Here is a 26,757-nt window from a genome sequence, read left to right on the forward strand (position 1 = left end):
CATCACTCACAGTGAAGATCAGAAACCTACCTCTGAGCAAGCCCTCCTCCTCTCAAGCCACAGAAAAATGTCACTAAAAGAGGTCTGTGTCACCCACTGTTGTGAAATAACACTGGAGAAATTCAACCTGAAGGAGACAGACTTATTCAAGCCATGGTACTAGAGGCTTCACTCCATCCATGGCCAGCCAAGCATCATAACAGGGGGCATGCGGTACAACCAAGCTGCTCGCCTTCTGGCAGCTGCCAACGAGAGAAGGTATCAGGCCGGGGCAAGATACACCCTTCAAAGACATGTCTCCAGTAACTAACTTCCTCCACGTAGGCCAGCCTCCTCAGGCTTCTACCGCCTCCCAAGAACACCCCCAGCTGGAGACCAGCCTCAACCCATGAGACTGTGGGGACATTCCAGACCCAAACTATAGCAAGATGCTAGGTTTTAATTCACTCCAAATTGTATTAAAAGCAGGGATGGCAGCAGACGCGGACAAGGAGCAGAGGAAATGCATAACTAACTCATGGCATCTGTCATCTGCATGTAAGGGCACTCATCTCTGCAGCCTCTCCTCACTGATGAAGCCAAGAGTCTCGACACCAAGGTAGAGTCTATGCTGGTTGGTTTGTTTGTTTTTAATCTACAAACAAATGGACAGAGAAAACGGAGTCTACTTTCAAAGCAAAGCATCTGAAGAAATGGTGGTTTAAAAGATTCAACAGAGACCGCCAGCGCCAACTGTTATGCACATGGGGAGGACTGCTAACAAGGAATAGCAAACTGCATTCCTTGAACTGCTTCTTCTCATTACATCGACTCCTTGGCAAATGGGAAGGCTTTTCATTCATTAAAACAATCATTAACCATAAAACCACTTACAGAATAGATAATCAGATTTCAATTAAAACCTTTAATAGGGTTAAGACCCAATTTGCAGATGAAATAAAGCAACACTTATGCTTCAAATAATATGGTTAAATAATAAATGAAATAAAAAGCTTATTGTTTTACATACTGAACATTTTTGAAGATATATTTTTGCACTTAACCTATATGCTTCTAGTTCTGTATTCTTCAAGAAACTCTAATTTTCTGGTGATGTCACTAACAGTAATATATTGATATCAAGGCAGAAAAATCAACTTAAGCTATTATAACTATGTATCTAGGCTTTACTCCTTGTTGAAAAACTATCCTGAGAAAAGTAACTGATGGGAGGGAGGGTTTACCTGGCTCACAATTCCAAGTTAGAGTCCACCACAGCAGGAAGCCAAGGGGACAGGAACTTGAAGCAATGAGTCATTCATAATCAAAGGCACAGCAGTCCACCAGTGCATGCATGCATGCCTGTGCTCCAGCAGTTCACCAGTGCATGCATGCCTGCTCTAGCTCTGTTCACTGCCACAGTGGGTGGGGCCTCTCACCTCAGTGAAGGTAAGCAAGATAAACCCCACATACCAACTTAACCTAGATAATCCTTCCTGAAGACTGCCTTCCAAGGTAATACCAACTGTGTCCGGTTGACAAACTACCACAATATGAAGATATAATCCTTGTTTATATGTCAAAAGGAGCTTTGTTCTCACAGCTAGGTTAATATACACAATGCATCAAACACTACTAACAGAAAAGCTGTATTTAATATCTGAAAGTTCTTTATAATAAAAATGATACAAGTTCTGCCAAAACATCAAAAGACTGACAGAAACTGCTCCATGCTACTTCTAAAATACTGAAAGCTGATTTAGTACAAAAAGAACTCACTGTCTGAGGGCTCTTGAACAGGCTATACCTAAGAAAACACATTTTACTAGTCCTCAAGAAAGTCCACCGCAGAAGATTAAGAATGCCTCTATATTCATCAGGCAGTTAACAAGTATTCTGACTTGTTGGTTTTCACCATTAAAAACCTGTTATAAACCCGGGGCAGGCTTCTATCATAGCTAATGCAACCTCTCTTACAGTTTTACTAAGGAGAGCTCAGGTCCGAGGGCCGCCAGAAGCACTACATGGTGCACTCTAGGAGGTGGGTGTGCTTCTGCAAGCCACTCACAAGCCACCTCGGTCCCTGAGGTTGGACCTGACTTCGCCTCCCTTTGTAGACCATGGAGGCATCACTGCAGTCCCCACACAGCATCAAGCCTGGGGAAGGCCTGGGGTGACAAAGGCTTGTGGACAGAGCGAGCACTGAGTGCAGGTCTCCATGACATTAGCTGCCATGACGCGTCACAGAGGAATGGTCGAGTGTGAACTCACTGTGCCTTGGCCAGTAGTAAGACAGATGGCAGAGGCATCAAGTCTCAGGCACCAACTTTACTTCTCTTGCTTTTTAAATTATTTTTTTTTAAATACTGTCACATGAACTTTTGTTGTTCAGACATTTGGCAAGTTTTCTACCATTTTCCTTCACACCTTTCCTAAAAAGGAATATTCTCTGTATTCCACACTGAGAAGGACTCACAGTCCAGAAAATAAAACATTTTTTCTTCCCTTAGAAGAATTTTAATGGACATTTTTATTCTCCGCTACTGGCCAAATTGTCAGAGTTTATAAAAGTATATAAATAAAATTTAAAAGCCATAGTTTAATGTTTTTCTGAGAAAGTTACGTGTTTCATTTAATCCAGTATACATCTAAATAAAGCATTTGCATAAAGCTACTTGTATCTAATTATACTATGAGGTAATTGCTATTGAAGTACTGACTACCACACACTGTAAGTCTATAATGGCTATTCAAAGCACAAGCTCTCAGTGTGACCTAAGGCAGACAACTTGTTAGGTGGTCACTCTGGCAAGCTGGGAAAGACTGCCAGTCATTGCCCCTACTGCTATTGTCAAAATAGGCAGCTTTTCTTTGGCTCTCTACTGAAATAATAACTAGCTAGCGTAATATAGCCAGTTCTTCTCTCTCCAGTCTCTTCTTTAGAAGCCTGAGTCCAGATTCCATTCTATGCTGTCTCGCCCACTTTCCCTAGCATGATTGATCTAACTCGCATGTCTGCTTAAGCAACAGAAACAGCCTCTCAAGTCAGCTGTCCAGCATCAGCCACACATACAGTGTTGGTGACACTGGAGGAGTGCTTTACAGGGGAACCATTTCTCAGCTGTGTTTTCAACAACAAAATGATGGGGGAAGGGGAAACCCCATTACCTGGGATGATATACAGTTTACGGAAGGAGAGTAATATGGGGTAAAGAGACTAGATCACTGGGGCACAGCAGGCTTTGTGTTTTGAGATTTCAAAGAGCTCTGCCTTTGAATTGATTGCTAAGAAGCTGAAAGGTGAGCTCAATGAAACAGATAATGAAGGAAGCCAGTGTTCCGTTCCTCAGCCACCTAACATCTTAGCAAAGTTAATTAGTGCAGGGAATCCGAGCCCCTGCAACCAGGGTTACAACTACTGGGGAGAAGCCAGACCCATGTAGCACCTGCTCCAATTTATCAGCCTGTGCCACAGTTGGTTACTCTGTGTCAATAAAACTCAACAAACAAGAGTAGCAAGAAGCAGGGAGCCCAAAGCACTGGGCCTTCTATAAAAGGCTGATCCTCTCCCTCCACAGAGACCAGTGAGCAGAGTTAGAAGCTGCTTCGGTACCAACATGATCATCTTAAGAAGAGGTACTAAGCCTCAGCTCAGTGAAGCAACAGGGGCAACTGGGAAAAATTACTTTAAGAAAAAGAAATCACATTTGAAGGATGACTTTCAGAAAGAAAAAAAAAAACCTCACTGGTTAGATGAAGGGCACAGCTCTGTGGTTACATGAAAAAAACAAACAAACAAACAAACCATACTGTGTGTGGTTACATACCGGGCACAGCCCTGTGTGTGCTGGTTTCATGAGAAGCATAGCTCTGTGTGCTGGATGCATGAAGGGCACAGCTCTGTGCTTGTACATGCTTTTAGCCACCAAAGTACAATCCGTTCATGTTTTTAATTTGAGCAAAAAAGCCCTTCCTTTTTTGGTATGCAAAACAGCTTTTTAAGGATTAAAGCAAAAAAAAAAAAAAAAAAAACCTGATTTATAAACCAGATGTGAGCAATATCTTTTCAAGGCTCCTGGTTGCTTTATGTTGTTTGTCACTATAACCTTCTCCCATGGGAGTTCTAGAACTGATGGTCACAATAGTACCAAATATGTTTGCCTGAAGGATTAGCTAGTTTTTCTGTTTGTCCAGTGTCATGGGCCTTTGTGGTCTTTACGCAATGAAGTATTTGGCAGTGTACCTGCACTGATGGGGGCTCTTCCCCAATAATACTTTATTTATACTTGTGTAGTGTTTCTCTTCATAATATACGTGACTTTGTATCATAAAGTTAGAAAAACCAACTAGAGGAAATTAGATTTGTTAAAAAGCAAATAATGTTATAGTTTTGATGCAGGGATCATAGAAAAGTAATAGTTTTTAAAGTGTTACAAACTTAAGAATACACACGATTGAAGGTAAGCAAACATGAGAAATCAAACAAAATCAAACAGAATTTTTGACGGCAGGCACGGCGGGAAAACCGAAAAGGAACTCACTTCCCATAAAACCACAATACAACTAAGCAAAAGGCATCAGCGGGGACAGGGTGGGAAGCAAAGACCATGTACTACTAAACTATAATCCTTGGGGCAAGAGAAACAGGAGGTGAGGCCCACAGTGGGCCCAGCTTGCAGTCAAGCAGCATGTTCCAGGCCATGGAACAAGAAAGTGAAACACAAACCACTCAGAATCCCAAAGCTCAAGAGACAGAGAGCAGAATTCCAGGCAAACAAAACTCCTGGGAAATGCAGAAAAGGGAACCTGCCGTGCGGTGGCATTGCACACCTTTAATCCCAGCACTCGGGAGTCAGAGGCAGGCGGATTTTTTGAGTTCAAGGCCAGTCTGGTCTATAAAGTGAGTTCCAGGACAGCCAGGGCTATACAGAAAAACCCTGTCTCGAAAAAACCAAAACGAAAGAAAGAAAAGGGAACCTAATTCCTAGGCAAATGGATGGACCTGGAGGGCATCATCCTGATTGAGGTAACCCAATCACAAAGGAACTCACACAATATGTACTCACTGATAAGTGGATATTAGCCCAGAAACTTAGTATACCCAAGATATAAGATACAATTTGCTAAACGCATGAAACTCAAGAAGAACGAAAACCAAAGTGTGGACACTTTGCCCCTTCTTAGAATTGGGAACAAAACACCCATGGAAGGAGTTACAGAGACAAAGTTTGGAGCTGTGAGGAAAGGATGGACCATCTAGAGACTGCCATATCTGGGGATCCATCCCATAATCAGCTTCCAAACGCTGACACCATTGCATACACTAGCAAGATTTTGCTGAAAGGACCCAGATAGAGCTCTCTCTTGTGAGACTATGCCGGGGCCTAGCAAACACAGAAGTGGATGCTCACAGTCAGCTATTGGATGGATCACAGGGCTCCCAATGGAGGAGTTAGAGAAAGTACCCAAGGAGCTAAAGAGATCTGCAACCCTATAGGTAGAACAACATTATGAACTAACCAGTACCCCGGAGCTCTTGACTCTAGCTGCATATGTAGCAGAAGATGGCCTAGTCGGCCATCACTGGAAAGAGAGGCCCATTGGACTTGCAAACTTTATATGCCCCAGTACAGGGGAACGCCAGGGCCAAAGTGGGAGTGGGTGGGTGGGGGGTGAGGCGGAGGGTATGGGGGACTTTTGGGATAGCATTGGAAATGTAAATGAGGAAAATACCTAATAAAAATATATATTAAAAAAAAAAGGGAACCTAAGAAGAAAACCTGCAAAAAAGGTGAAAAATGGACCAAGGTCTCAACGCTCACATCTGTTAAATTTCATGTCGAAACCTATTCACCAATGTGACGGCACCAGAAAGGGAGCCTTAGGAAGACACTAGCTTTGGAGGATGATGGCCTCACACAGGGATCAGACCTCAGAGACTCTTGCTCTTCAATCAAGAGAAGGTGGCAAGAAGACGCCATTCTGCCTGTAGACTAGGGAGCAGCCTTCCCGGACACTGAATCCGCAGCACTTGAATTTTAGACTTCACAGCCTCCAGAATCCCAAGAGACAAACTTGTTGCTTATCAGCCATGGCAGTTTTCCCTTTAGCATCTCCATGGACTAAAGGAGAGGAGCAGAACAGCAGGCTACGGAGTGTAGTCAGGAGGAGAAGACAGGCTGATACATGCCACTCAATTTTTACAAGAGGTTTAAAAATAATAAATAAAGTGGCAACTGAGAAGGCCAGGCTGATTCCATGACAGACTTCATATTGGCAGCTAAGGAGACGAGGCCTAAGAACTGGGCAAGTCCAGCAAGCCCAGGCAAGCCAGTTACTATTAGAAAAACCCAGGCTCCAGCCTTCATGCCCCAATAATGGCTCGGGAATGCCTAGAGATACAGTAAGATAAAGCTCCTCTGCCCGGGACATCAGGCCTGTGAGCTCACTTGCTTGTCTCTCTATCTTGGTTATGGGCGACCCCAGCATGCTGGACTTCTGCAGAATAAAACACTCTTTGCATACGTACCACCTGAATCCGCGGTATCATTCTTCAGAGAACCATGGACCCTTGCACCACTATCAAAGAAGCTTCTCTTTCCAGCAAGTAGAAACCATCACAGAAAACCACAAGTGGATACAATCCAGAGAGCAACAGATCATGGGGATCCCAGCCCGACAGATACACCTGCATAACAACTCAGGGAACATTAAAGAAGAGGGAGCAGAAATAGTGAACGAATCATAACTACACAAAGCCTGCTGTGAAACAGTTTCTCCTAGAAATGGCTGCCTAGACAAGATCTGAACAAAGGCAATATCAACGGACATGATCATGGGGAAAAGTTCACGAGGTCTCACCATAAACAAAGAACCGCAGGCAATTTGAGAGAAGGGGAATTAGCCCCTCTTGGGAATGCCCCTTATCTGTTGGCCAATGCAGTGATCAACCTTGAAACCTACAAGCACATCATCAACAAAATGGGTCTGATGGGTTGTAGTTATGTAAATATGTGTGTATTAGAGAGAGAGAGAGAGAGAGAGAGTGAGACTACCACGTCCCCCTTGAGAGGGGATGGGGGGGCTGTGAGGAAAGAATGGGGAAAAGTGATACAATTCTATTTCAGCTAAGACATTAAATAAACAATGTATCAACAACAAAGAACAAAGTTGTAGTGAGATGTAGAAAAATACCAACTAATTTAACATGTAACAAGTTCCACAAAGAGAATGTGATGCAGAAAAATATTTGAAGAAATGACAGACAACTTTCAATGCTGGGGGAAAAAAAGACAGAGATAATTATTTTTAAAACATACATCAAGCCACATCATAGATAAAACAGTGATACCAAGATAATGAGAACCACCTTCCTACAGCAATAGTGAAAGCCATTAGAGGTGTGGGAACGAATGGACGGCATGAGGACAGACTTTTACCACACACAATGGAGGGCAGGGAAATGGAGAGTCACCCTTAGAGAAAGAAATCTAGCCAACTCAGAATTCCTAAACCAAAAGCAAATAACCCCCAAGTTGGCTCCCTGTCCCTGTGTAGAACTGCATTACAAGAAATAGTGAAGGGAGCCTCCGCTCGAGCTGAGGAGAAGTGCACACAGCAGAAGTCTCTAGGGAAGAGAATGACGAGCATATGTGCATGTTAATCTACAGAGAAAATCTAACCGACCTAAGAGCACCAAGGAAGGATGCACATGGGACTATGCTACTGTCAGGTCCCCTTGACACAACGGCACATGTGTCTCGAGTGTTAAGGGTGCATAGAGAAAAGCTATACAGGAAATAAATACAACACTGAAGCGTGTGCAGGCAACCCGAAATAAAATGGATAGGGAGCACAGAAGAAGCACAACCTATGGTAGTCAGTTGTAGGAAGGGCAACTTCAAAAACACAGACCTTTGGATGGCAAGATGGCTCCCTGGGTAAAGGTGCTTGCCAGCAAGTCTGGTGACATGAATTTGATGTCCAGGACCCACAAATGGAAGGAAAAAACCAACTTCAAGTTGTCCTCTGACCATCATACATGTGCTTTGGTAAGCACGCGTACACTCACGCTCACACAAACACACACACACACACATTTTTTATTTTTTAAAAAAATAAAAAAATGTAAAGCTTGGGCTAGAGAGATGGCTCAGCAGCTTAAGGCATGTAGTGCTCTTACAAATGATACAAATGCAATTCCTGGCATGCATAATTAGGTAGCCTGCAATTATGCAATCACCTATAACTCTAGCTCCAGGGAGTCTGACGGCTTCTTCTGACTCCATTGGTGCCTGCGATCATATGGTCACACCGTCACACAGACACACATGTGCACTTAACTGCAAGATAAAATTAGGAAGGTGCCGGATCGATGGCTCAGCAGTTATGAGCACTGGCTGCTCTACAGGACCTGCATTCTAACCTTGGCTCTCACATGGTCGCTCACAGCCATCATTCCAGCCTAGGAAATTCCTTCTTATGGCTTCCACAGTCATGACATTCATGTGGTGCATAGACATACATGGAGGCAAAACACTCATGTACGTGATTATAAAGTAATAAAGAGAAAAAAATAAAAATAGAAAAGCCATGAGATCACCATTCTCCTATAACAACCAACACAGGTGGTTATGCCACATAATCATCATTCCTAAAACCCATTGGCCCAGAGGTCACAATTATCTATCCTAAGCCAACTTTAATAAGGGACAAACCTACTTTAAAAGAAAAGAGGACCCCAGTTGCTATGCCCTGATTGAAAGAAAGGGAGGAAAGGAATCTGTCCTAGACAAAAGCTAATGAGAAATCAGTTCAGCTGTGAAAGGTAGCTTGTGCGCGCGCGCACACACACACACACACACACACACACACACACACACACACACACACACATGCTGATGCAATTTTCCCAAGGTACTGGAGGCTTTCAGCTAGGGAAAACTGGGGGATGGAGATAATAAGAAAGCCAAGATAAATTTCTGGGAAGCGAGTATAGAGAAGCAAATAAGGCCACAGTGGGACACAGGAAGAACCCTCATGGGATAGGGGCCAGGGGCAGCTCTGGTGATGGAAATCTCTCAGCAATTGAAAAAGCCAGCCACCAGCATGTAAAACAGGAAGCGGTCTCCTGCAAATCAAAGGAAAGGTTCTAAATAGCCTGTAAACACACGACAAGGTACTTGTCACTCTCAGGCAAGAGGAAAATACAAACTAAATTCAAAATAAAGGGACTATTTTTATACCCAGTAGCACTGCTAAAAATAAGCAGGAGAGGCCGAGAGGACCACACTAGGAGGCGGGGCCAGGAGCCTGCTCTGTCCTGCCCAAGGGTAAGGACTGAGCTGGTCTCTCCGAAGACTGCTAGGAAGTGTCTTATAAAGTTAAATGTACATTTGCCCTGTGAAGCAACAACTTTCATTCTTGAGATATTTTGCCCCAAAGAAACAAAAAAGGCATGTCCACAAAAAGCCTTGTTCCACTGGGTTTTCTTAGCTTTATCTGTATGGACGTCACCATTTTTAAGCCTATATGCTCACTAGGAGGAACTGGGTACTTACGCAATAGAACACTGCTTTGAAATAAAAGTAAGTACCGATGTATGCAAGAACATCTACTCAATGAACAGCAGGAATGCTACCCCAAATCATTCGCAATGGAAGAAGCCACATCCAGGGAGCACACTTAAGAACGAGAGAGGGTAGCAGTATGGAACCTGAAAGGACCACTCTGAGGGTAGGAGGGAGACAAGCACCGTGGGAGGCAGAGGGCGGGCAATAAGAACATATGATCTATATGAAAGGAATATCTCAATCAAACCTGTGGCTAACGAAAAGACAAAAGTCACAGAGAAGTCTATTATTATGTATAATTAATGTACAGTAATAGGGCCAATGATTTGACTCAGCAGCTAAGAGTGGTTACTGCAGAAGCCTGGTGGCTGTTGTCTGTCTCTGGAACACGCATAAAGGGTTAGGACAGAACCGACTTCACAAACCTGTCCCAACTTCCACACATGCGCCATGGCTCACCCCACAGCACACCCCACATACCCAAATATCATATTCTCACATAAGAATAATGAAATGTTTAAACAGACTTCATTCATTCATAGAAATATGCATATGTACAATAACAATATGTTCATGATTTTAATTTACAAAAGAAACACAAAGAACACGCAACATGGCTTTATGACATCCCACTTACGCAGAGTCAGGTCAGTCATCAGGAGAGTTGCATAGTTCCTTCCCATGCCGTCTCCCTATCTGTCTACTATTCTCTATATCCTGTGCAGTATTATTACAGTCAAGTGGGACCAAAAGAGGAGTAACAGGCATATTATAGAAGGTCAAAAGGTGACAGAAAACGCCCCTGGCCAAACAGGGACCTGCTAGCAATGCTATGACTGATGCTATGACTGACTTCCCAACCACTAGCAGGACAGTATGGTGCGCAACAGGCTCCGGAGCTGAGAGACATGATCAGTGTGTCACACAAGCAGTCTGAGCCTTGGAGGCACAGGCACTGTGCAGCAGTTGGCTGCAGCTCACACACACCACCCAGCTAGAACTAGCTCAAGTAGAAAGCCTATGACCCTCAAGAACAGAGCCAGGAGGCAGGATACTGAAGGAGGGCAAGATGCCTCAACCTACTGGATGCTTAATGTTCACTTTTCTTTTACTCTAACACGTCTGACCTAGTACCTGAGAAGGTTATCACAGTACAGTGTAATAATCCAGAAAATGAGGCAGATCAACTTTCACAATCCGCCACGCACACCCCACCCTGTCTCTTCCAAACTTCCTAGGAAAGCATTGCTCCTGCTTCCATCAGCCACCCACAACTGGAGCAGGGGAATGCCGAGAGGAGGCAGACACAGAAGCAGACAACAGCAGGACTCCGCAATCCAACAGAGGAAGAACAAGTTTTAGAACCACTCTTCTAAGTCATGGTAAGTTTCAGACACTGATATAGCACTGAGCCTCACAGCAATTTGGACATGCAGAGTCCAACTGTGTACACTCTTCAGAGCAGTTCTCGAGAGCTCGGGCTACCCTTATGGCCTTTTATATGTGTCCTGTGCTAATTTATATCCTGAATACTTTTTCTCAATTAGTGGCTATGACATTGTTTTCAAAGGTATTTCAAGGACACACGTGCGTGCACACACACACACACACACACACACACACACACACACACATGCATGCACGCACATGGCAGCCCATATGCATACACATACCAGACAGACAAACCACCACAGTAAAATGGGAAGCCTTTTGAGGGAATATAGCATAAAAATCAGCTACAGAACAGGATGGAGTCTCTATGTAGGAGGGGCTACCAACACATATCAGCCAGTGTCTACAGATGAAGAGCAACAACAGGAGAGACTCCCCCATTTCTTTGCTTCATACTATATCTCAAAACACAGCCCATCATCAGGGAGATGTTTAGACTTGTTCCCAATACAATCCAATATTTGAAATGACCTCCCAATGAGATGTATGCACGTGGGGCAAGGAAGTAGGAGGCCTGTCCAGAGCTACACAGAGTGCCTAGGAAGACGACCAACTACTCTTGGCCAGACGTGGTGGCACAGACCTGTCTTCTCAGTACTCGGGAGGCAGAGACAGGTAGAGCTGTGGGAGTTCCAGGACACCCAGGGCTACACAGTGAGTGAGACCCTATCTCAAAACAGAACAAAACAAAACAACCTACTCATGGCTCACCTAAAAGCTCCTATTCAAGACACCCAGTTGCTGCAGAATAAAATATCACTCAAAACAGGGACAGCCAAGTGCATAGGACAGAAACAAAGCTGGGAAACTAAAAAAAAAAAGAAAAAAAAGAAAAAGAAAAAAAAAAAGCATGCCTGAATTCCTGCGGAACAGAAGTGTAGATAAAACAAGTTATATGAAAGCAGTCAGGAAATAAATACCTTCAGTGGTTAGTAAGAGGCAGTCGAATGATGTTAGAAAAACACCATTAACTTCTGGGAATGCACCGGACGGAAATGACCACATTCCACCACAAAATGTGATACACAGCAAAGAACAAAGAGCAGAACAACCATATGGAGCAGAAGTGCTGTGTCTTTATATGTATATAAGCAGGGTTTGCAAGCATTTGATTCATGCATTTCATTCTTTTGTTTGAATTTTGAGGCAGGGTCTCTTGTATCTTAGGCTGGCCTTGAACCCACCAAGGAGCTGAGGCCAACCTTGAACTTCTGATCTTCCTGTATTACCTTATCTGGTTTATACAGTGCTGGAGGCTAAATCCAGGGCTTCATACATGCTCGGCAAGCACTCTACCAACTGAACTACATTTCCAGCACCCTATTACACATGTGTTAGCATCAAACACGAAAACTATCCCTGTTGCGACATTTTCTGGGCAATCTTCAAAAAGAGCATCTAACTCGCTGGATGTTTAAACAGAGAACTTGGAAGTTGGAATGATCAAACCCTGCAAAATAATGTTCTTCACTGACCTGAAAGTTCCTGCATTGAATATAGTTGGTAGCAGTATGAGGTTAAATATTATTTAAGTTTTTAATTAATACTATTTTTACAAAAAGACACCTTAAGCGTCCAAATTTACTCACATTCTTTGATGTGAAATTCAGAGCCAACAGCTCTTCACACAATCACCTTGCCCAGCAGTGAGAAGAGTGATGAGCGGACACTCATCAAAACCCCAGCAGTGGCCCCAAAACACACACACACTATCCTCTCACATTTACACCGGGTTCTCAGAACGCTTGGTCAGGTTTCACCTACAGTCCTTCGTTCCATCCTTAAACAGATACTTGTAAATACATCTAACACCAGCTGCTGGTGTGCACGGTACTGAAAACAGATTCCGGACACACAGAAACTATACAGTCAGGGTTACCTGGAGGTAGGAACTGTAGCTGGTTATTAGCTAATCGAAGATGACGCAACGCTCTCAGACCACCGATTTCTGGGCAAACGATCTCTAAGGCATTGTCACTGAGATCCAGACACTGGAGTTTCACGAGGGACCCGATGGCTTCAGGGAGAAAAGGAAGGGAGAAGCAGAATGAGTGTGACTCAGTGTTCCTAGGCGAACGCTTCGCTCTTGACTCTGTCTTTCACTCACAGGACTTGAAAATGAAGTTATTAAAGTGGAAAGCATCTCTTGAGATAAAATTAACTTAAGAACAAGTAAAAACATTAACACAATGGGGGAATGTGCGACTAAATAAAGAATTTGAAGATGAACCCAGCTGGGGTGGTCCTGGGAGGCTGAAGCAGGAGAGTAGTTTGAAGCCAGCAGGGAGACACAGGAGCCCACCTCAGATGGCATCACTAAGAGCAGGGTCTGGGAAGTGGCTCAGCTGCTTAAGTGCTTGTCTTGCCAGCAAGGAAACCTGAGCCCAGACCCTAAAACCCTACATTTAAAAAGCTCTGCAGCACATGCCTGTAACCAGAGCTGGGGACGCAGCAGCACATGCCTGCAACCAGAGCTGGGGGCGCAGAGAGGGTCTAGGTTGACCCTGCTTGGTGAGTACCAGACCAGGGGAGATTTCCCTCAAAAAAAAGACATCTGAGGAACAAGTTACAAAGTGGTCCTCTGCTACCCTCTTCCCACACACTCCCTCCCCACAACACCCCCCCATAAGAATTTTAAAGAATCTATTATTTTATATGTAACTAAATTCTTAGTTAATTGCACCAAGTACTTAGTTTACTATTTCCCAACAGCAGTTTGTCTAGTAATTTTCCTGGCCATTTATTGTCTTATTAGATGTCTCCATTTAATCTGTCTTAGCTGGACTTACATTTTAAAGCAAATAAATTGAAAGTCCTTTAAATTAAAATTCCCTAACTTACCAACCAAAATAGGTTTAAGGAGCTAGAGATAGAAAGACAGGGTCCGGGGCTCATCAAATTTTTATAAAGCAAAATATAAATGACACTGTTTTCAAACTAAGAATTATAAGTATGCTTACCTTCTGGAACCACAACTATGTTATTTGAGTGAAGGTACCTGTGACAAAAGGAGGGGAAAGTTGCTGTCATTATTCAGTATTTTGTCAGATAACCAGCTAATACAAGCTCTGTTTGAAAACTTATCAAATATAAGCAAAACTTCCAAAACACACAGACATAACAACAGCTAATGCTTTGAGAGTAATATGCTAAATAACAAATATTAAATATATCTTCTGATTTAGTCATTTTAAAATCATTAATATAAAAAAATCATAAGGTATTTAACCTCATTAAAAAATTTCTAGTTCCATAGGCTGGAGAGACGGCTCAGAGGTTACTCCAGATTCCCGTTCAATTCTCAGCAACACCATGTGATATTTTATAACCACCTTCAGTTAGATGTAAGGCCCTCTTTTGGTGTGCAAGCATACATGTAGGCAGAACACACTATATATAGTAAATAAATAAATCTTTTTTAAAATTACTAGTACATCTAGTTCATTAAATTATTTAGGTTTTCAGAAATATATTTACTGTGTAAAGAAAAATCAATACCTATTGTGTAAAAGGAAAGATCAGTTTTAGTTTCTAAACAGTAAAAGTGGACTGAAGACAATTCTAACTGGCTCAGCTAGCCATTAAGAGAGAGCACTTGTTCTTACAGGGTCCCAGCACCCACTTGGTGCCTCCTAACCGTCTATAATTCCAATTCCAGAAAACAAGCACCCTTTTCTTCACTACACAGGCCCTAGGTGTGCATATGGCACGTACATACTTGCAGGGAAAATACCCAAACAAAATAATCTTTAAAACAAAACAAACAGAAAACTCTTAAAGATGTCTCTAGTTGGCATGCTTACTGTAACCCAAGAATAGAGATTAGATGTTCACTAACGTCTCCGCAGAAATACTCAGATGCCAAGACACAGAAATCTGACTTCTCAGCAGCAGAAGTCTTCTTTAAAAAGACCTACAAGTCCAGGCTTGTCTAAGTCATCAACACTTTCCCACTGAAGCATCTTTGGCACACTCTGGTGGGGACTCCAGGTACCATCTGAAACTATATATATTCAGAGCTACATGCCATGACTGCCAGAGATCGTACAGTAAAAATAAAATCAGTAATAAAACTGATTTTCTTGTGAGGTAGGACAACTCGATTTTAGAACACTTGATTTCAAACCAGCCAATTTATTGTAGGTAAAAAAATAAATCCCCAAAGTATTTTAAAATATAACTTAGAAATTTTCTTTCATGTTTTGACTATCTTTAGTGAGTGCTAAAATGTCAGTAAGAACAGAATTATAAAAGCAGAAAAATTGTGAAGGCTTTTTTTATGCCGAATTAAACCAGTGCTGTACAGAATGTTAACCTGTGGGTTCTGAAATCAGCTAAGACCAGACACACTCAGATGTGAGATTTTTTTCTTCCAGGAAATACCTAAGGGCTTTTCACTAATGACTCTAAGGTTTGAAACCAGCTTTTCAAAAGATACTATGAAGAGAAGCGACCAGGCTGTCTGACAAGATCACATCCTCAGGAGAAGACAAGGAAAGCTGAGGAGAAACAAGCACCCCTGCCATGCCACTTGGCCACCAAGCATTCCCTCTCCTTCCTTCCATGTTCCATCACCACTGGCTGACAGAGGAGAGACCTGAGCCTAGAGTGTCTGCTCTTCTTGACAGTCAATCAAGCAACAAAGCCTTTTCTTTTGGCAAAAGCTGCAGTCATAGGACTGGCTTCTGTGTTTGCCAGGAAGTAAGCCTTCACTTGATAACTATGTGACACAATTTAACCAAGTGTGCACTCTAAAACTCATTCTTCACTCTGTGTATATGAATTGATTACACATTTTGAACTCAATACTTTGGAAACATTCTTTTTTTTTGGTTTTTCGAGACAGGGTTTCTCTGTATAGCCCTGGCTGTCCTGGAACTCACTTTGTAGACCAGGCTGGCCTCGAGCTCAGAAATCCGCCTGCCTCTGCCTCCCGAGTGCTGGGATTAAAGGCGTATGCCACCATGCCCAGCTCCTTTGGAAACATTCTTGTTCAAGGTCATTTGTGCCAAAAAACTGTAAATCAATGTGCAGGTACACTCACTACAGTATGTAAATATGAACAGATGCCATCACATAAAAATCACAAAAAAAAAAGAGTACCCATTATTATGACTGAAACTTAACAACACATTTTAATACACTAATGTGTCTATATTAAAATAAAGATGCTATATACCACTAGAGTGTTCCTGATCCTAACTACACATTGGAACTATCAGGGTCTCCAAAAGATCACTCATTTGTGCACTAAGTACAATGCAATCCCAATTCCACAAATCATTTTAGGAGACAACAAACTGAGAGTCCACGTGGAACAGGCAGCAAGCCCTTTCTTAGTAACTGGGTGACAGGTCCCCCAGAGCACCCCACTGCCTTTATTGAACCTTCATAGTCACATACAGTCACAAAAGAGCATGATGGCCCGTGTCTGGGGGACTAGAGGACGGATGTATGGAGCTAGTTTTCATATTTTGCTGAAATACGGCCAGAAATCAAATTCATACTAGTACACATACCACTTAAGGGTACAGTCACTTTGGCAAATGACTTGGTCTTTTTGTGTTATTTTATAATCAACTGAAACAAAGTGTTATTCACTATGTTAACATCAATGTTTTAGTGTTGACAAATGTCCCATGGAACTCATGTTAACCCAGGGGAAACGGGGTGAGGGGTATACCAGAACAGCCTGTGCTATCTTTACAACTTCCCTGTAACCATGAAACATACACTACAGTAAAAAGCTCTCTTCTTAATTGAAGGAACAGGACTTCCACTTCTAGACATAATGAGTAACAGGGACCAGACTGACCTGCCTGCTATAAACAAGGGAAAGCCAGATGGGATCTATGAAACAACTATTTTCAGACAGTGACAACAGGTGACAAAGACTATATTTCCAAAAAAAAAAAAAAAAAGAACTAGCAAGGCAAGTAGGGAGATTCTGAACTATGGAATAGGAAGAGAATTCCTAGGTTATGGGGCCTCTATCAGGACTGAAGCAGTTAGCAGCCAAGGGGAATGGCTTCAGGAAACAATGGAACTACTCCCCGACTCCCCACCCCCGAAAAACAGCTCCAGTAACTTAAAAGATCCCATAACCCTTTGCTGAATTCAATAAAACGCACATGCATAAGAGAAACAGGGCAAAACAAAACAAACAAACAACAACCAGGCAAACAACCAAAACAGGAGAAAAGCTATCAGCTGAACAGCACACAAAGCTCTCTGGACCAAGAGGCATACATTCCAGTGCACTGCCAAGCCCTGCCCTTACCCAGGCCAACCAGAGAAAGCCTAGAGAGGCCTTTGCAAGAGAGCTAACCTATCCTTAGATCTGAGATTGCTCCTAGTCTAAGCAAACCATATAAGAACCAAACACAAATGCCAGCAAACACAGCAAAAACAAAAAAGAAAAGAAAATACATTACTATGTAAGATTTATAAAACTCACCATCCAAGTGATGAAAACAACCCCAAACTGGAAGAAAAAAAATCAATACAAATAAACCCACTAAGCAAGTGATTAGCAAATAAGGACATTTAAATAATTATAGTGACCACAGTCAGGAAGCTAGATGAAAATTATGAACATTGTAAGAACTATAAAATTTAAAGAAAATGAAATGTCTATAGATCAAAGATACCTATATATAAAATGAGAATATATAATATATAAAATCACTGGATGAAATTAACATAGTAACTTACCTCAAGGGCAGAAAAATAGTTTATCAAAACTGAAGCACAACACGAAAGACACTGAAAAAGAGCTGTCCTGCCCATTATGGGATGCACCTGACAGTCTGATGAGCAGGCAAGAGTCTCACAGGTCAGGGCCAAAGACCAAGCAGAGGGATAAAAACATGTGCTGCACCAATGTCTGGAGTTACCCAAAGAAGAAAATAAACCCCAGAAGCTCAGAACACACAAAGAAAACAAGAGCATGGAGTTCTAGTTCCTACAAAGTGGAGTGAAAAGATGGAGGCTCCTGGGGCTGAGCAGAGCTCCACAGAAGGCAGAGTTACTTACTCAGCACCACCACCACAAAAATAAATTAATTTCGTTTTAAAAGGAAACTCCTCAGACTAGATCAAGAGAACAAAAAAGTCCATCTTACATACAAAAAATTAAATAGAAAAGCAAGAGACGTGTCCTGATGAACTGCAAGCTAGAGGGAATGAACGCCTCCAAATGCCAAAAGACAGACATATTAACAACCAAGATCCCTAATCCTGGGACTACAACAACAAAAGCGTGACTTCAGGGAAGGACAAGAAAACCACCGAGTCTCAGGCGTCTCCACTTGAGATCAAAGCATCAGACAGAAGAGCACAGCTGATGCACTAGAGTGCTTCTAAGCAGACAACGTTACTATGCAACAGAACAAAGGATGAAGAGATGAGCTGTGTCCTAGACAGTATGAGTAACACCAGGAAGAAGACTGTTTATAGACTACATCGGGAACCATTAAAACCTACACATAAGAACTGACGCAAGACACACATGACAGACAGGTGCATGAAGAGGTTCAGCATCACCAGCCATTAGACACACACAAGGGAAGCCCCACCGATAGAGGCCATGGTCACATCAGAATGGCCGTGATGAGAAACAGCGACAACAGAAGGAAGCACTGCTGGGTGAGATGGCTAATCTCCATAGTCAATTTCACCTGACTAAGACCCCCCTAGAGACTGCAGCATGCCGCTGGATGTGACTGTGAGGGCATTTCCAATGAGAATGAACTGCAGAGAAAGACATGCTTTGAATGAGTGGAGCCATCTCATGGGCTGGGGCTGGACAAAGGCAGACATCTGATTAAAGGTCTCATCTCCCTTTCTCAGCCTCCTGCCTGCACCACGTGAGAGCTGCCTCGACTAGCTCCAGTGAAGAGCTAGCCTTCCCACCTTCCCAGTTGCTCACTGAAATCCCTCTGCAACTGGGAACCAAAGTAAGTCTCTAATCCCCTCAGTCAGTGGTTCTCAAGTGTGGGTCACGAACCCTTTGACAAACCTCCAAAATATCTACATTACAAATTAGTATTTGGCAAATCTCCAAACAATATTTACACTATGATTCATTTACAGTAGAAAATTACAGTTGTAAAGTAGTAACAAAAATAAATCTTTGATGGAGGTTATGATGAGGAACTGCACTAAAGGGTCGCACCAGCATTGGGAGGGTTGAGAACCATGCAGTAAGTTGTTCCTGTCAGGCACTCTGACAGCAGCATCAACAGTGACTATTAAGTGACTGTGCATGGTGGTAAGTGCCTGTAATCTCAACACTTGGCAGGTAGAGGCAGGAGGGTTAGGAGTTTAAGGTCATCCCTGCCTCCAGAAAAAGTCTGAGGCCAAGCTAGGCTCTGATGAGTTCCTATTGCAGGAGAGAATTCTACTACACCAAGGAAGTGTAAAATGATAAAGAATCTCTCTTTCCATAAGATCACTGACAACACTGTAAAACATTTTCAAAAGCAGTGTATGTGAAGCTATAGAAACTAGCCCAAGGCCTGTAGTGATAAGGGAAGATCTCTAAGGAACGCTGGTGACTGTCGGATGGTGGGCCGTGAGCTCTGCTGGTTTTTCATGTGTGCTAGTCCCATATCCCACTGCCTGGCTCTTCAGAATTAAGGGAAGCCAAGGGTTCACAAGCAAACTGAAAAGCAGTAGCCTGGATGAAAGTGGGTGAGAAAGAAGGCTTTCCAAGCCACACTGCCAAACAATTACTGTCCACTTGGCCTCAGAGATGCATCAAAAACTTGACCGGCAAAGCGTGCTCACTCACTCTCACACTCACACACACACACTCACTCTCTCTCTCTCTCCCCCCCCCCACACACACACACATACACACACACACACACACACACACACACAAGATAGACAAGGTTAAGTCCAAAATTCCTAGTATAAACTTTAAAGAAAGAAAAAGAGAGAGAGAAAAAAAAAACTATCTCCAGTGCTAAACTGAAACAAATTACAACCATTTAATTTCACGGCTTTGTTAAGCAGTAGAAAACAACTATAACAAATAATACACAGACCACGAAGGCTTTGGCAATCCAGCAGACCACTAGCACATGTGGGATATATGCAAGTTCAGAGCTGGGAGAATGAGCAACTTAAGATCTGAGAAGGCCTTTGGCTCTCACACCTGCTGAGTTCAAGTCCTACACAGGCAAGAAGTGAAGGCTAAAGCAGTCATGTGGCTGACAATGGAGGGGCCAAGGTGTGTCTCAACACCCACACAGAAAGTCTGAAAGACAGAAAGTCTATCTGCTCATGAGCTGACCACTAACAGTCTAGGATAAGTCTGCACACAGCAAGTCTAGAGAAGCTGATCGTCGGTCAGCCCACCATTAGCCAGGGACCACTACCAAACCCAGCAAATATTTCTCATGATAAAAAGGACAAGATAAAGAAAAATCAAAGGCCAGGGAAACTCTTCCCAACTCATTCTGAAGCTAATAATACTAGGACACCAAGTAAAGTCAAAATAAAATAAATATCACAAGACTACAGAGAAATAAATATCCCTTTTAAAAAACAGCTGTAAAATTCCACTACCTAACCCCCAGAACATATTAAAATAATTATATTCTATGACCAAATATTAGCTATCCTAGCATTATAATATTAGTTCAATGTACAAGTATTGATAAGTATAATCTACAATATTAGTAAAATAAAAGACAAAACAGGAAGAAAAAAAGGAGAGGCCCTTTGAAGTTAAAAAGACAAAACTCTGAAGACAAGACAGGGAAGAGAACTTTCCCAGGCCTAAGTATTCAGTCCTCAGAGAGGCCTAAGCTCCCATACTTCGTGGGAAGACTGAACAAAAGAACACAATGAAACCTTCATGTCCTCGTTACTTCTCTTCCACATTCTATGTTGAGTGAGCTAGGGCACTTCATTAAGATAAATGAATGAACGGAGGAATGAAAATAAGCTAATGATTAAGTAAGTGGAATACAAAAACGGGATGTAAAGCTACTCTTATTGTGGCTAACGTCATCTTGTATATGAAGAAATGAACCTTGGTGGCAGTCAACAGTCCTCCAATGGATCTGAAGGTCCATTCACTAAGAGGGAAATCAGAGAGACAGCACTGAATGGACTGCGTCCTGGCGTGGAAGTGGCAGCTACCTACGACGCTCCCCTGTCACTCAGCACACACTACACAGGCAGGAGGAAGGCGAGGAAACCCAGCGGCAGTGTTGAGTGTGGTTACATTTAGGTTGAGGGTGTTCCCTGAGCTTCGATTTTATCGTTGGCTACTTTGAAGAGTTTCAGAATGAAAGGACGGGACAATGACACTGACCAAGACTCAGTGTAAAGATGGATGCAGGGTGCCTTTCCTTTACCTCCCCAACACTCAGACAGAATAACAAACAGAGCAACGGACAGGAAGGAGTAAACGCCTTTCTAGGATGAGATGAGTACAGCTTCTTCTGTACAGTCAAATTAGGACAGAATATTATATGCTATCTAATTTTTATCTTCCAGGAGGGTAAATTCAACACAAATACATGAATCATTATGTCTCAGTGACTATTCTACTGCTATGAACATGACACCATGATGCACGACCCCCAATAAGGCCCCAACTTCTGATCCTTCTCATCTTTTCAAATAGTGACACGCCCTGGTGGCGTGGCATTCAAATGTGTGAGCTTATAGTAGACATTCTTACTCAAAAGACCACGGATTCAAAACCAAAAGTGGCCAGGCTGCGTGTGGCAGTGGTGGCCATGTCTCTAATCCCAGCACTGAGGAGGCAGAGGCAGGCAGATCTCTGAGTTTGAGGCCATCCTGATCTACAGAGTGAGTTCCAGAACAGCCAGGTCTACACAGAGAAACCATAACTCAAACAAAACAAAACAAAAAGTGAAGCTAGGAGATGTTTTGGTGGTAAAAGTGCTTGCTCTGCAAGCATAAGGACCAGAATTTTGATACCCAGAATCCACATAAAACAGAGAGCTTTGTGTGTCTGTAACCTTAGCACTGGAGGCCAAGGGCAGAAAGATCCTGAGAGCTTGCTGGCCAGCCAGCCAGCAGAGCACAGGTTCAGTGGCAGGCCCTGTTTCAAGAGAGTAAGGTGAGCATGCACGCATAGTGGCTTGTGTTCTCATGCTAACTGTGTTACCTAAAAACCTGTGTGCAGTGTTCTGCACAAGGCTAAGGGATGCTCACCCCAGTTGGCTCTGATTGGAAAATAAAGTTGCTAGCATCCAATGGCTGTGCAGGGAGATGCAAGGGAGGGAAAAGGAAGTCCAGCATGACAGGGGTGTAGGACGGACCACGCTGTGAAGGAGCAGGAGGGTAAGATGGCCGAAATGTAGGTGCAAGGGGAAAGCAGACCCAGAAGGAAACAGGACAGCAAAGATAAAATATAGATGTAGAAAGTGTTCATTCAGGAATCCTGGAGGAAGTATGTGCTAGCTGTGGGGAGGTTTGGAAGTGCCGAGAGCTACACCAGGCACATTAAAATATAAAAGTTGCTTTGTGTGTGTGTGTGTGTGTGTGTGTGTGTGTGTGTGTGTATCTTTCATTTGTGAATCCAGAGCTCTTGGGTGGGTACAGAGCCGCAGAGGAACTCACAGGGAGCATAGAGGACTTTTAGATTATCTACCGCTACAGACATATGTGCACACTCAGACAAAACATTAAACACAATTGACAAAAGCACTGAGGGGTCCTGAGATGTATCTCAGTGGGCAAGCACTGCCCTCCCTATCATGCACACAGAAGGCACACAGCACCTCAAGAAAACAGAAACAAAAAGGTAAGTTTTGTAGCAGTATGAAGGTAATCTTCCAAAGTACTGGCACTACTAAGACGTGGAGGAAAGGCCCAAGTTTTCCAGCATCACTGTGCCCTCAGGGAGCCTACATCCAGGTTGACACAGGAATAACAAGAGTAGGATTCTCCCAGGAACATGCACTTCCCAGAAGAGCATCTTCATTGTCTGAGCTGAGCTATGTCAGCATCTTAAAGGCTCTAACACACCTTTGCAGGGGTTAGCAAAGCCTCCCATCTACCCAGAGCAGCAGCATGACAACCACACCCAAACGTTACCACAGATGAATAAATTAAAATTATATGTCCCACTATTCCAAATCACTTCAAGTTCCCATTCTTATTTTAAAAAAAAAATGAATAAACACACTCACAGTTCCACAAGGTTTGGAAGCTTCTGAGCAAGGTTTTCTGGCTGAAAATCAAAAACTCAGAATTAAATTTTATCTTTAAAAAGTATTAACATTTTTAATTCCCTTAAGTATAACAGAATATCTTCTTGGGATATAAATTTTGAGAATGTGAAAATAATAACTTAGCATGTTTGGGATTCATTTTTACACTAATCACAAGGCACTTAGTATAGTCAAACAGTTAAAATCAGCATCCCTTATCACATTTGTCCTCAACCTGCCCAATGCTGGGGCCCTTTAATACAGTTCCTCATGTTGTGGTGACCCCAACCATTAAATTATTTCTGTTGATACTTCATAACTGATTTTCCTACTGTTATGAATCATAACATAAATATCTGTCAACAGTCTCAGGTAACACCCTACCCCACCCCCCGGAAAAGGTCGTTCAACCCCAAAGGGTTGCTACCTACAGGCTGAGAACTGCTGCCTTAGAGAAACCAGGCACCTCTCAGGGCATGTAAGGAAGAAGGCCACCGCCAAGAGGTTGAGGGGCCAAAGAGACAACTGTGGACAAAAAAATGCCAGGGTCTGCCAACAGCCTACACAGAGAGAAGGGCCCGCAAGACTCTATAATCCCCAAAAGGGGACCCTACCCTGATGAGCGCACCCTAATTTTGGATGCTTGCCTCCCAAGTGTGAGCAAGGCACTGCTATTAGGACTGCTTAGTTATGGTGGCCTCACAGTTACAGCCCTCAATCCCCAGCTCCCCACCCCTGCTGCTAAAGAAAGGCAGATCTCGGAGAGAAAGGAGGTTGAGAATGAAGAGAAACAAGGACTGTGATCCAACAGTTTTATCTTAGAGGGATGGCAGACTGATGAAATAGATGAAATATGCTGGAGTAGGGGTGGTGTCCTTTTCCAAAGGACAACTTCTACAATTCTACTCACAGCTTGAAAAGAGTGGGGTGAAAGGAGGGCTGTTCCTGTAAATAACTGTATTTAACTACAGACATGGCTCAGATTTATAAGCACATGAAGATGGACACTATAAAAACAGAAAGAATGGGTTTTTCATTCCACATCCTCCAAACACCAAAAGGTAAGCTAGTTTTAATGGCAGAACCAGGAATGGCTTTCAGAAAACAAAAACAGGTCTGGCATGGATTCTTAAAGATGAATATGAGATTGGCATGAGGTGGAAAGGGGGGTAGTTCTGGTTCACCTTCTGGGCACAGACGTAACATGTGCAAAGGGAAAAGGGCAGGAGGTGTTTAGAAAATTAACTATTGGCCGACAATGCCTTAACAGTAGTCCTAAAGACATAAAAACAGGTTTTGTAAACCCGGCTACAAAAGCAGCTGTGCTTGGGGGCCTGGCCAGCCTTAAGAACCTGTGATGGCTTGAATGAGGTGTCCCTCCACAGCTGGTGCCATTGTTTGGGAGGTTTAGGAGGTGTGGCCTTGCTGGAGGAAGTATGTCACAGGAGGCAAAGCTCAGGTTTCAAAGCCATTTGTCATTCCTAGTTGGCTCTGGGATTCGTTCTTGCAGCTCAAGGTGTGAGTTCTCAGCTGGGGCTCCAGCAGCGTTCTCATCACAGCAACAGGAAGTAATAGAAACTATCCTGCTCTTGAACCTGTCTGGCAACTCACAACCACCTGTAGCTCTGGTCCCAGGAGCTCTGACGCCCTCTTCTGGACTCCTTGGACCCCAGGACTCACACGTGCACATACTCCCCCAAGTGTATGTAAGTTTAAAAGCGAAACCAAGTAAAAATCAAGTATAAAGATAGTTTTACACAAAGTGGCAAGGACTGCTAGGTTGTAATGTAAAACTTTATCACAGACCCATGCTTCAACGCTTCAACATTTGGTCCCTGGACGGTGGTGCTCTTTGGGGAAGATTGTGCAGCCTCAGGAAGCAAGGCCCAGTTTGAGAGGTGGAAAAGACAGGCCACCATGATAAGAGACATGACTAATACATGGGCTTATATTTTATTCTAAGGCATAAATTTTTTTTGAAACCCTAAACAGAATGGAAATCCACTGGTTTTATTTTAGATAAGAAAGTAACAACTTCATACATGCATACAGGTACAGTCTAACTGCTTATGTATATATGGACATGCCCTTTTGCCATAAGCTGCATTACTGAACATAGAGATTGTGAAACGACTGAAGTTTTGAGATCTCACTGCTGACAGACCTACTTAAACATTTAAGTGGTACAAGCTGTGAACCCTCACTCAGTATGCATTCAAACATGTTTCTTCGGATGTCACAAATCCCTGGAATGGTCTTTTAGTATTGGTATCTTTCCTAGTAACGACACATGCTTCCATTTATGGGCATACCTAGCAAAACCAGAGAACTGTAAGGCAAAGAGCTCAATCAGCATGCTCCCGTTAAAGCACAGAGCAGGGCAGGGGAGAAAGGCTCAGGCCCTCACCAGCTTCATCTGCTGGACTAGCGACACTGGATCTGGTCTATTACATGACTATCAGATAGCATTCCATGGTAAGCTGCTTGGTAAGTTTTGCTTTTTTGAGTTAGAGCTATATATAAAACACTGAAACTATACTTCTGCTACTGACATGTGTCAGTGTGAGCTGACTGACAAGTGAAACACACTGTATTTATATGTAAAAACAGGTACACTAACTTTTGAGAAGACCGTAGTTCATGAGGATGCTGCCTTTTGGAAATACAAAACAAGTAAATCCATCTCTCAACCTAGAAAACAGTTGTCTGTTGAGCAGGCCATGACTGACCCCTGCTGGTTCTAGGAAACAGTGTCTATTTGTTGAGCAGGTCATGACTGACCCCTATTGGTGCTCTGTGGTATCACGCCCTTCTTTCTAATCCCACATTTTCAGTACATGGAAAATAGAAATCCCATGAACAGTTACATCAATAATTTTTTTCATAACTAATACAAAAATAAACTTTAACATGTTTCTCATGCTGGCATAAAATGTTGCTTTCAAACTCCCCTTAAATGTGAAAATGTTTAAATGTTTATAACTTGGGACAAGAATTTCATGTATGTTATAAACACAACAGGTCTGTGACATTCTGTGGTAGACACTGCCCTTCCCACGCCTTTCCCTCAGAAACCAGGGCAGATGTGATACAGTCTAGGGGGTCTTCGTTAGGCTCTGGGGTTTTGTTTGCTTGCTGTTTTATTTTGTTTTTCTCCCCTGCCAATTAAAGAAACGGCAGGCACAATCCTGAGCTAGGCAGGATCATCTCAAACACGGCCAGCAGCAACAGACAGAATTAGCAGCCGAAGAAAGGCATTTAAGGGGGGTGAGGGAGAACACAGGCTTCCAGCAGAAACACACAGAAAACGGCCCCTAGGAAGTGGACAGAACACTCACAAAGCCAAAAACCCACTCTCTTCTCAAAAACCCACTCTCTTCTCAAAAACCCACTCTCTTCTCAAAAACCCACTCTCTTCTCAAAAACCCACTCTCTTCTCAAAAACCCACTCTCTTCTCAAAAACCCACTCTCTTCTCAAAAACCCACTCTCTTCTCAAAAACCCACTCTCTTCTCAAAAACCCACTCTCTTCTCAAGGGCTGGAATCACTCT

The 26,757-nt window shown here is 42.9% G+C and overlaps 1 protein-coding gene across 6 annotated transcripts in view; it reads right to left on the minus strand.

Annotated features, from left to right (window-relative positions):
• The window catches only part of Lrrc28 (leucine rich repeat containing 28), a 131,927-nt gene that overhangs the window by 91,701 nt on the left and 13,469 nt on the right, over positions 1-26,757 (minus strand). For 5 of the 6 annotated variants that reach the window (XR_391360.4, NR_028143.1, XM_006541130.4 and 2 more), the window contains exons 3-5: positions 23,185-23,225; positions 13,964-14,001; positions 12,883-13,020 (exon numbers count right to left, since the gene is read on the minus strand). Coding sequence is in view for 3 of the 6 variants with exons in the window: in XM_006541130.4 (XP_006541193.1) it covers positions 12,883-13,020; positions 13,964-14,001; positions 23,185-23,225 (217 nt within the window). In the remaining 3 variants the exon portion in view is untranslated. The remainder of the gene's footprint in view (positions 1-12,882; positions 13,021-13,963; positions 14,002-23,184; positions 23,226-26,757) is intronic. The other variant, NR_028144.1, reaches the window with a different exon arrangement.

Source organism: Mus musculus, chromosome 7 (assembly GCF_000001635.26).
Source record: "Mus musculus strain C57BL/6J chromosome 7, GRCm38.p6 C57BL/6J".
NCBI classification, from domain to species: domain Eukaryota; kingdom Metazoa; phylum Chordata; class Mammalia; order Rodentia; family Muridae; genus Mus; species Mus musculus.